This window comes from Sebastes fasciatus, chromosome 9 (genome assembly GCF_043250625.1).
Source record: "Sebastes fasciatus isolate fSebFas1 chromosome 9, fSebFas1.pri, whole genome shotgun sequence".
In the NCBI taxonomy this organism is placed as follows: domain Eukaryota; kingdom Metazoa; phylum Chordata; class Actinopteri; order Perciformes; family Sebastidae; genus Sebastes; species Sebastes fasciatus.
Window position 1 is genome coordinate 14,727,074 of NC_133803.1, and position 12,298 is coordinate 14,739,371.

Consider the following 12,298-nt stretch of genomic DNA (forward strand, 5'->3'; position numbering starts at 1 on the left):
TTATAAAACTTGTTCTGTGCAGTTCTGTGCTTCTCTACCTCCACGAAAGAGAGAAAGAGAGAGAGAGAGAGAGAGAGAGAAATTGGAACAATACTGCCGTTCACCTGATGTTCTTTTAACTTATTGACCAATGTGTCAGCTGCATCTCTTCTTGAGACTCAAGGTCTCTCCTATTTTTACCGCGAGCTGCTCGCAGTTCACAACAACAACAGACGTGAAAATGTTCTTTTGACTGTATTGACATTATACCAACAACATTACCACACTTTCAATGTCTAGATATCTGTAGAATATTTCACAGACATGAAAAAAAGTAAAGGTTTATTTTTTAAATCAACGTTTCCTGCTTCTGTTTCAAAACAAAAAGCCCTCAAGCATTTATTCTGTGGACAGAATTCCTTAATTTGTCAACAGGAGGCTTTTATTCTGAAATATTAACAGGACAGTGTTGTAGAAAATGCAGTGACTTTCAGGGCTCCATGAATGAATAAAGTACCGGGTTTTAATTGTGGATTATAACTATTATTTACAAATGAGCACATGCTTCTTAACCTTTTTTTTGTCTAAAACAAATATAAATGACAATTATAATAAAATAAAATGGCCATTATGAAAGGCAAACTCTATTTGGAAAGAAAGGGCTGGCAGCAGTGCTGCAGCAGAGACGCTGCCAGTGTGGAAAACCCACGTGTGAGACACGCAGCAGTTCAGCGCGGTAGCCGTCACGCACTGCTCATGCAGGCAGCGTGTTCCGGCTGTTAGAATAAATGCAATGTGTGCTTCTCAACTTTACTCACAAACAAAAACAAAACATACTACTTCCACTTCACCTTTGACTTGTCAGAGTATGTTTGATCTTGTGGTTACGTGTTGTACATTGACATTTAAAAAAATAATGAGCTGGCTGTATGAGCTGACCATGAAGTCTTTACCGAGAGACTTGTCCATTCTTTGAGCGTTGCAGTGCTGAAGTGAGAGATTGAGAGCGCCATCAGCGCCCTCTTCTCTTAGCTGTAATTTGTTTGTCGCCGTGGATGTCCTGATTCAGTCAGGGACTCCTTGCAGAATGAAGAGGGATTGAGTTTCTTGGCAATCTATGTAGAGCAGGACTGACCAGAAGCGGTAATGAAGATTTAATCACCACTCAGCCTAACTGAAATCATGAAGCCAATTCATCATAATGTGGCCATTAGCATTAGCCAGGACGAGACGCGCTGCATGCGGTGCCATGTGTTTACACACACACAAGAACATGCATACACTTTTAATGTCTGCCAGCAGAGTCGCACAGCGAGAGACACACAAACAATGGAGCCCCGAAGCACATTAACTCACTGTTTTGGATCTCAGACATGAGATCTCATCAACATGTGGGTGCTTGTATCTCAAAATCATTAGATGCAGAAGGGGACAGCAAGGCCAGATAATGGGATGACAAATGCATTCAGTGCTGTTGTTCATGTATATATATATCTGTGTGTCTGCCCACTACTTGACAGAACCATTTTCTGTAGGAAAGCAGACACAATTATACTCTCCTCTCTGCTTCTCTATAATAGGAGGTTTTTATATACATCCAGCATGTTTCTTGCCTCGTGTGGTGCAAAAGTGATGTCCATCAAGAAAGGCCACTACACCATTATATGGTTTTCTCGGAAATGCACTATAATGTCGTGCTGTCAGGCCTATGTATTTATTTTGAGTGGAGTGTAACAGTGATTGCATGTCGTGCTCAAACCCCCGCCCCAAAGAGCCATCCTCATTTTGTCCCTCTTTTATCTTTTCCTCTCATCTCATCTCCCATCCTCTCCTCTTTCCCTTCTTCTCTTCCTCCCTAACCCTTTCTCCCCATTTTTCAGCCCCGGTCTCCTCCCTCTCCATCATCGTTTATCTGCATTCAGTCCATTTTCTCCCCAGCCTGATGGCTCTTAGATGAGGCGTCTTTCTGGTTAGACACTGTAATGAAGACTGAAATACTATTTCCTGGATGGCTACCGTGAGTTTTCTCCACCATCCTGTGCTGCGGCGGAGTGATCGATACTGTTGTTGTTGTTTTGGTTTCCCAGTTTGCTCTTATTGATGTGTCAGCTTGTCTCTAAGCAGATATTGCTAATGACTTCCAGCTTACACAAAGCTCCTCATAGAGAAAAGTCAATTCATTTGAATGTAATTGTTCCTCCTAGCCAAGCATCTTGCACGCATCATGCGGCAGTTATCTCGCAAATGTGTCCACGGCAGCAGCGCTGGCATTATTGTATTATTCAAAATCACATTTTCAGTGACATTTGTACTACTCTATTGCAAAAAAAAATATCAGCCTAATGCTGTGTGCCTGCTTGATGTGCAGAGTCTCTGAAAGGGGCAGCTCCAAATTCCCCTCATTCAATTTTCCGGTTGCAAAGTGCATGAAAATGCATTTTTCATAACGTGTAAAATAGGATTTATAGTGCCTCTAACATGCCACATGATGTCATTTCTAAATAGCTGAACCTGTGCTGGAAATAATATATAGCCTGGCTCCCTGAGACATGCGACTGTGCCATTAGCCTTACAAATAGAGGAAGTGAGAGACAGAGAGAAAAAGAGAGGGCTGCAAGCCGCAAACAGCTATTTCTATCATCTGTCAGAATCATTTATAAGTACAAACAAATATGTTGCGCTCTGCTAGTGCTACGTTCTTATGTGAGTGCTCTGATTAATACATGTATTCTTTATTTTTTAAACAGTAGTCTTATGTTGTTATTAAGTAGAGATGCACCGATACCGAATTGGATATCGGGCTTGTGTAGCGTGTACCCGGCATTAGCCAGGTATGCTGACCACTTGGTTGCAATCGACCATGCAGGTTGGATGATTATACAGACGTTTCCTGTTGGCCATCATCACCCCTTCAACCAGTGATAGTCATGTGAGCTCCATGTGCCCCCTTGCATGCTGCGTCAACCAAACTGATGTATTCGTGCTATTGCTCAGGCCTGTTTCTCACTGGTTCATGAAGCTGAAAGGGCATTAAATAGTCTCTAAAGGATGCTTTTCTCTTGCCAACAATAGATCTGCATGGGTTGATAGAGCTGTTGACCCAGTGATTCATTTGCCAGGCACTGAGATTTCTAGCTTTTAGAAACTTACTTTCTGGCTCCTACAGTTTTTTAAATCTCCCCTAACTGCTGGGACTTTCACCTGCAGGAAGATAAAGAACATCACTGAGATAGCAGCTAGTATAAAACATTACTCTATTGTACAAGTTTGCAACGTTATGTAATAATGGCATATATCCATATCCAATTAAGCAGCGTTGAAAACAGTGTTAGACTGATCAAGTTGCTTAGCCACGGATAGTTAAATGACAGCCACATTTCCAACATGGTAATAATACTATAATATATTGAACCGTAATTGTGTGCGAATTGCCATTTCTCACAGGTCTGCATTAAAAGGAAAGCATTAAAGTGGCAGGACCTACTTTTTGTAGGTTGTTCCGACTGCTACACTGGCAAAAGTAAATCCTTTTAAATAATAGTAAGTAGTAAATAATTTAGTAAAAGTGGATGTAACAAATATTCTCAACCTTATCATCAACCAGTTCACTTGAAATGCAAAACATCACCTACAGTATCTGCTCTTTGTTGCCCTCACTTCATGAGGTGATGTAAAAAAAAATCATTTTCAGTTCATGGATGGATAAGATGAGTTGAAAGCAGAATCATTAATTCACTTTTTATGCCTCTGCGACAGCCGTGGCCGGAGGCGGCATGTTTTCAGGTTGTCCGTCCGTCCCATTCTCGTGAACGCAATATCTCAGGAACACCTGGAGGGAATTTCTTCAAATTTGATTAGATTTTGATGGTCAAAGGTCAAGGTCACTGTGACCTCACAAAACACATTTTTGGCCCTAAATCAAGAAAATGATAATTATGACAATTTTACACAAATGTCGAACAGTATAAAATGATGAAGTGATGACATTTTGGAGAGATATGGATGTAAACCGCAACTTGGGTGGCGGAGGCATAAAACGTGAGGCAGTAATTCAAGTTTTATGATAACAAGTTTTTGTCCCTTTCATTGTCATATGTTCACATTTAGATTGCAACACTTTTGTTTAAGCTTTGGCTCTCTTTCTGTCTTCTTTCGTGTCTTGCATGCAGTCTTTTTTAAGCAACATGATAATAAATGCTGGAACAATGATGGTAGAGGATAACTCTGCTGTATACTGCACTAATATAACTACTGATACAGATAGTCTTTTCTCCAAGATAACACATTGTATTCAAATCTGGGGAACTTCAGTGAATAAATGCGGGAATGAAGGAAAACGGGAAAAAATGTGATAATGGAGAGCTTTCATTTTCATGGTTCAGATTTCTTATTGTGTTTTCCCTCAGTGATTTCATTTAAATAGAGGAAGGATCTCACATCATCTCATCTCATCTCCTCTCTTTGTTTCTTTTCCTTCCTGTCTCGTCTTTTCTAAATGTGTTAGGTTTTTATTCTTTTACTCTCTTTTTCTGACATAGTGCAGGGCTTGACAGTAGCAGTTGCCAGGTTGCCATTGGCAACCATTTTGAGAAATTGACATCCAAGATGTGTACGCCAAAATAAATATTTTTTTAAACATGTGTTGCATTAGTGACATTTAAATATTGTTGTTACAGTCAGGAACAGAACCAGACAACGCTGCATGTGAAAACGTTGCTCGTGCGTTTGTGTGTTTACTCACGGGTGGACAGGCATCTGTTTTTTGGAAACAATGGTGAAGCAACTGAAGTTGTTTGACAGTTGTCTTTGAAAAGTTAGACTAACCCGTCAACATCACAAATGAATGTGCAAATTGATTCAACTGACGAAGAACCGAATAAACCTGAGCGAAAACCAAAAAGGAAATTTATGAAGTCTTGGGGGGGGGAGGTGAAGTCACCCGGCATCTTTGAGCTGGACGGAAAATTATGCTGCAAAGCACAACACCTCGATAAGTGACTCATCAAGTTCCCTAGTTCAAAGTAGCACATCCTACAGAACCACGGGGCTCATTAGACTGATAGAGCGATAGACTAGCACCATGTCAGCCCAACTCATCTCTAATATATTTGGCCAGATGAGATATCTCTTTGTCTTGACGCATTTAAATAAGCAGTAAGTAAGGCAGGCAATTACAATGTGACATAACACAACCTTGCACATGCAAGCACGCACAGTCTCGTCAATCCAGTTGGTGGGTCATACAAAGGACTGCGGGTCAATAAGAAGCTCAGTGGCATGATGGGCTCGTCAATATGTAAGCACCTGGTGAACTGAACAAGCAAAGGGGAAAAGAAGAAGCAGAAAAGCAGCAACTTCCTCAAACTGTGGTTCCGTGATCATAATGATGCAGTTTAAATGGTTCCATGAAAGAGAACAGACTGCTTTCTATAAGATTTTTAGGAGATACTGTAATTGAGACAGTTGTATAGCGTTAAGAATCCAGGGCTATTTGACTTCCATCCCTTTGTCATTTTAGAATGGTCATTGGCATTTGCTCAGCCCCATTACAGATGATTATTTTAGGTTATTGAGCATCTTAACCATTAGCTAAATAGCAGCCTTGTTATTTTTGTGACTTTTATCCCATGGTTCAATATTCTCCATTGTGCTGTAGGATAAAAACAAAGCATACAGTATAGACCGTTTCAATGGAATTGCTTTAGGCAGCAGCTTGGATCCATGTTTACGTGCTGTCGGCTTCTATCATTCACATACACTGCAACATGAAGCAAACTGGGACACATGTGGAATGTGTACATTCACAACTATAAAATACAGGGCTGTCAATAGATTAAAATATTTAATCACGAGATTAATCGCATGATTGCCCATGATTAATTGCAAAATTAATGGCACATTTTTTATGTGTTCAAAATGTACCCTTAAAGGGAGATTTGACAAGCATTTAATACACTAATCAACATGGGGTTGGGCAAATATGCTTGCTTTATGCAAATGTATGAGTATGTTTATTAATTACCAACACAAAACAATGACGAATATTGTCCAGAAACCCTCACAGGTACTCCATTTAGCATAAAAAATATACTGAAATCATAACATGGCAAACTGCAGCCCAACAGGCAACAACAGCTGTCAGTGTGTCAGTGTGCTGACTTGACTATAACTTGCCCCAAACTGCATGTGATTATCATAAAGTGGGCACGTCTGTAAAGGGGAGACTCGTGGGTACCCATATCTTGAGGTCAGAGGGTCAAGGGACCCCTTTGAAAATGGCCATGCCAGTTTTTCCTCGCCACAATTTATACAAGTTCGGAGGGTTAATTAACCTCCCTGGCGACAAACCAGTATGACAAGGTTGGTACCAATGGATTCCTTAGGTTTTTTAGTTGTCCTGTACACGATATGCCTGGCGTTCAAGTGGTTAAGTCGTGAGAACACCGCTGCTAAGCAACGGCAATATTAACGGTACTGTAGTGTATAGAAGCCACAGATGCTAACAATTTAGCGAGTGGGTAAGGGGGTAAGGTAATGCAGGGAATGCAAAGGCGTAATGACAGAGGAAAAAGATGAGGCGTTGGGAATATCAACATTTTCCTCAGACCTATTATAAAATTATGAAGAAAAACAATGTACGACTAAAATTACAATACATTAACTTATTATGCACCGAAAAAGGAATTTCCATGGCCTCCCCCATTTTTGACAACATCAACAAACACGTCACAACTCGTGACCTTGGAGCTTTCAGAAACTTTCTACTTACAAGAGGCGGGGGCTTTCATATGGACTCTTCTTGTGAATACGGTAAACACGACCCCATTTGAAGGCATCTTGTCTAAAACTTAAATCTTCAATGAGCTGACACTTCAAAGAAAGAAGCAGGGAAAAAGCTAGAAAAGCCCCTTTTTTTAAAGATTGGGTGTCAAGCAACAAATATTGTTTTTCCTGTCATGTATTGCTAAGCATATTTTTATATAATACATCGGTCCTCAGTGGAAATATGCATCCTGTTTCAGTGTCATGTCCTTGAAAACCTGGTACTCAAAGATCACAGTGTGTCCAGTCAAGTGTTAACTCGTTCATATGCAGGTGGTTTGGCTCGGCTGTATGTATTGTTTGTGACCTTCCCGGTGGCGTGCTGGTGTGCAAAGCTCTGTGAAGTAGAAGTGTTCCTCTTTAGTGTTCTTCAGTTTACAGACCAGAGATTGCTCCGTGTTTTTCACTGAGGACGAAGTTGCTCATGGAGAAAATAGTCCCCCTGTGAAGCCGGCAATGCAGACTGACATTTTGCCCCTACACACACACACACACACACACACACTCAGAGACACACACACAACATGGCTGGACACAGTCGGACACATTCACATATACACAGATGAACAAGTAGACAAGCTATTACAATTAGATTGTGCAGTACTTGCCTACAGAATTGCACTCATTATCATATCAACACAGTTTTCTGAGCAAAGTGCAGGGCAGCCTTTAGGTGCGCAAAGTGATGTAAATACATGCTGCATAATCTTATATTACATTTACAATGAGCAGCTCTATGACTAACTGATCTCCATATCGTTGACATGCACACAGTGCTTTGATAAAGACCCCTAGAAGGCACATTTCATGAGTGACATCCTGGATGGGGAAACAGTTTATATACACCCACACAAGCTGGAAGGTTATAAACATGATTCACTAGCAGTTTTTGCAGTGAAGCTATACATAGCAGCGTAACTCTTAAGACTGAGAGTCTTTGGAGCATCACATGCTCTGCAGATGGTTTGTGAAACAAAAGATTTAACTAATAGTGAAGTTTTTTGCGAGCCTCTTTCATTGCCTCTCATGATTCAGTTTCCTTCACACTTGAAAGCCTTTGTTGCCGCCTTGTGTATCTGTAGTAATTGTTGTTTTCTTTTGATTGCATAATCGTTTGCTTTTGCAAATGGTGACAGAGATTTATGTTTGTTCATTTTGTTTTTTGCATCAATCTCCACTGGTAGCCAAATGGAACATCACAAGAATACAAAATTGAGTTTTTTAAAAAACAAACAAACAAAGAGACAATATGCTCATTGTTTTGGCTCTGATATTTCCAGTTTCAAACCCAACTGCCTATGTCCAATCAAGTAAAAAGAGCAAAAGTAGCCTCAACATTTCATGAAGCAAGAGTTCAAAGTTAAGTGCAGGACTTGTGATGAAATCTTGAAGCTTAAAAATGTCTCTGCTCCTGTTCACGGTTTTGATCTCTGGTACCTTTCTCTACTTAATATTGAATGGAATGTCCAGATCCATCTTCTCGAGGGGGCCAACAGCCTTTCAGCATTTTGTATAAACCTTCCCTCACTGATGAAAGTGAGTCATACAAACTGCCTGTTAAGATTCAGTTGGATGTAAATGTGCCAAAATGAGACACGTATGCAGTTTCTCCTAGTTTGAAATGATCTTGTTTGAACTCAAGCTGGGATAGTTTGGCAGCAATAACTTCTAATGTGAATAACATATATATATTAATGTATAAATTAATAAATGGTTGTATTGAAATATGTGCTGTTATATTTAGTTAACTTAAAAGACCAGTGTGTAACAGTGGATCTATTTGCAGAAATGGAATATAATATTAATAAGTGTGTTTTCTTTAGTGTATAATCACCTGATAATAAGAATCGTGTTTTTATTATCTTAGAATGAACCGTTTATATCTACATAGGGAGAGGGTCCTCTCCACAGAGTTTGCCATGTTGCACCGCCATGTTTCTACAGTAGCCCAGAACGGACAAACCAAACTCTCTTAACATTTCCTGCTTGGGCCGGAGTCGATAACGTTACTAGCTTCCGTCGCTGCCGCTCCCTCTCTCTTGCTTCACCACTCGCTTCCCACGTACACAAACACTCTACGCACTGGTTCTTGTCTAAATGGCTCTAGAGAGGTACATTTGCATTTTTGCATCAACCGCCATAGCTCTCAAACATGTTTGGCACACAAGAGAGGCTTCAGTTGGTTGTAATCTGCAACCTCACTGCTAGATACCACTAGATCCTACACACTGTTCCTTTAAAGGTGCTTAATGCGAGGTTGGGAGCATTTATATTGCCTCCGCATGGCTCTCTGGGCTGTGAGTGCAGCTATGATCGGTGTGTGTCTGTAGTTTGATGAAAGCAGCGCTAAGCGACAGCCAGCAGACAGGAAGCCTACATTCATTCAAAATCCGGCAAGTCGGCATCTTCCCGCAGGATTATGCAGAGTTTTGCGGACTTAGTTGTGTGTTTATTTGTGTTTTAGAACGTAACCGCCGGGAAACAATCAGAAAATAACATTTTCTTTTCTCTGATTCGCTGCTTTGTTCTCACTAACGCCGCTCCATCTCTTCAGTCACTCTATAGCTCGCTCGACCATTGCTGCTCTCTCTCCCTCTCGGTTTGTTGAGCTGTGGAGGCGTGGCCAACTTTGAATGCTGCGTGTTTACAAACGGACAACACTTACATATTATACCTTTAACGCTCTGGATATCGAATAGATAACCTTTAAACTTAAAAAAAAAACTTAATTACAATCATCATATACATACAGATACACACATGAAATTTTACTTCTGCATTTAACCCAACCTTAGGAGCAGTGGGCTGCTGTAAAGCGCCCGGGGAACAACTTGGGGTTCATTGTCTCACTCAAGGACACTTCAACATATATAGAGGCACATCAACACAGTCATTAGGTTGTTCTTTACACCCACAGATCTTTCTTTTTTTTTAAGATTTTTTTTTGCTCTTTTTGCCTTTATTAATGGTGCAGATGAAGACAGGAAAGGGGAAGAGAGAGATGGAGAGAGGGGATGACATGCAGCAATGGCCCATGGGTCAGATTTGAACCCGGGCCGCTGCGGTAAGCACTCTAGTACACAGGCGCCCCATGAGCTACTGGTACACCCATCGTGAAGATAAATTAATTTTGATAAATACTAATTAGCCTTGCTTTCTCGATGTTGAGCAACTGTTAATGATATTTCACAATAAAACAATGAGTTTGCATTAAAACCATTCAGCAGAGAGCAGAGCAGACAACAGGAGGACTGAATTTAATAGTGATGGCAGGTAGCAAACTAAATGTAATTATGATACAGTCTGTTAATCAGAGGACCACAGTGATCTTAAATGAAAAGCTAGAACCGAAAACAAAACAGAAATTTGCATGGCCATTTTAAATTGAGTAATTAAAAAAAAAAAAGAAGCTATTTGCATACCTTTTAAAAGCTTCCTGCTTTTTAATGAAGTCTCTCTCTTTGCTGTGGAGTACAGTCTGTTCCTGTGGGAGAGGTATCTCGATGAGTCTCCAGCCCATGGGGCACATGTGCCGCAGACTGAGGTGTGCTGTGGCCAGAACGGCCTGTTGTTTGGCCCGGAGCCACTATTCTTGTCCTGTCAGCTCAAATCGCATTGACTGCTCCAAATGATTTGTCAGATCCTTGGGAATCCTTGTCCAGCTTGCAGCACTGATTAAGAATTTAACAAACATCAGCTTCACAGCCTGAGACATAGCTCAAAACGCCGACAGTGTGGAATGAGAGTTTTAAAGGTGAGGGCTAGTTTAGATACAAGAAACAAACTCAAACTGATGTGTTACATGTCTGAAAATTGTGGTTTAGGCTTTTATTCTGCATTTTTTTACATGCAGAGCATCACGTCTACTTAAAATCCTCATTATTTAACATTGTATTTCCTCCTTCCTCTCACCATCATCATCATCATCATCACTATCACCTCCATCTGTATGATTACTGTTAAAGTATACTGTAGATTGCGTGATTGTGACAATACACTGTAGCCTTCAGTGGTGGAGCTTGAATAGAGGGTGCTAATAGCATACTAATGGCCGACGCTTGTTGTCTTGGTAACCAGCTCAGATTTGAACATAGATCTAGACATTGGCCACTCAGTGTTGAATGTCTCTACAAACAGAAAATAGCAGATAGAATGATAACTTTACTTATCGCTCACTCACTTTGTTATGCTGCTATTCAATGTTTATTTATGAGGTGTTTGCCACCTTTGTCTCTCAGAGACCTGCTGCATTTTTATCTATTTTCCTCATTCATCGGATGTTTCTTTCTCCCTATTAGCTGGCCTCTTGGGACTCCACTCGTGGAATGAATGGTAGCCTAAAGGAGAATCGGATAGAGAGCGGGATGCAGGGAGTGACGCTGAAGATTGTAACATTACTGGTGAGTAGTGGGAGTACACTGCATCTATTAACACTTGACCTGAGTAGGCAAATATCTGAGTAAGAAAACAAACACCACAGTATAGAGGCAAACACATCAACACAGTCATTAGGTTGTTCTTTACACCCACAGATTAAGCAATCGTTTCTCTTTTTAACAGAAAAAATTTTTTTTTACCCGCTGATACATTCATTTTGATTAATACTACTTAGCCTTCCCCTCTCTATGTTCAGCCGCTGTTAATGACGAGCCTATGTGATGTGATTGCATGGTAAAGCCTATTTTGTATACTCTTGTGTGAATTAAATACTTGACAGATGAAGTACTGAATATTATGTCAATTTGAACATAAGTTTTAAGTGAAATTATAGAGAAAAAAAATGAATATAGGCCTAGCCTATATCGCGGTACAAATACGATAGACATTTTTATATCGTTTTGACTATATATATCATCATATTGACCAGCCTATTGACTATGTCCTGACAGTAGTGCATGAGACAGATAATCTGTGAAACAAGTGTCTGAAGGAAAACAACCAATCAGAGCCAAGGAGTCTACAGTAGCCGTCAATCACTGCTTGCGAAACTCGCAAACTCTGATCGAACTGTCAAACTGGGCAGCACTGATCAAATATAAATCAAGATTCAAGATTTCTTTGTTCTTTATACGTCAAATTATTCACTAAGGCCCTGTCTAGATGTATACAGATATTTAAAAAAAGGATATTTCCCCCACCGTTTTAAAAAAAAAAAATCTGTATTAACATGTCACCACAAGTGAGATCAAAAGTTAAACCTGCAGTAGGCAGAATACTTTTGGCATCATTGGGCAAAAATTTCATAATAATCTTTCAGAATATTGTAGTTCAAGTGTTCTGAGAGAAAACTAGACTTCTGCACCTCCTCATGGCTCTGTTTTCATGCTTCAGAAAATCTAGCCCGTGTCGGAAGACTTTGGCCAATCACAGGTAATTTCAAAGAGAGAGAATGAGCATTCCTATTGGCTGTTCATTCAACGGCGGCAGCTGTCAATCACATGCGATCTTCGATCAAATGGTCAAACTAGGCAATGCTGATTAAATATGAATCAATATT

The 12,298-nt window shown here is 40.2% G+C and overlaps 1 protein-coding gene across 3 annotated transcripts in view; it reads left to right on the plus strand.

The window, feature by feature from the left end:
- Positions 1-12,298, plus strand: part of grid1a (glutamate receptor, ionotropic, delta 1a) — a 334,030-nt gene that overhangs the window by 288,094 nt on the left and 33,638 nt on the right. For all 3 annotated transcript variants that reach the window (XM_074646202.1, XM_074646203.1, XM_074646204.1), the window contains exon 9: positions 11,100-11,201. In XM_074646202.1, the coding sequence (XP_074502303.1) occupies positions 11,100-11,201 (102 nt within the window). The remainder of the gene's footprint in view (positions 1-11,099; positions 11,202-12,298) is intronic.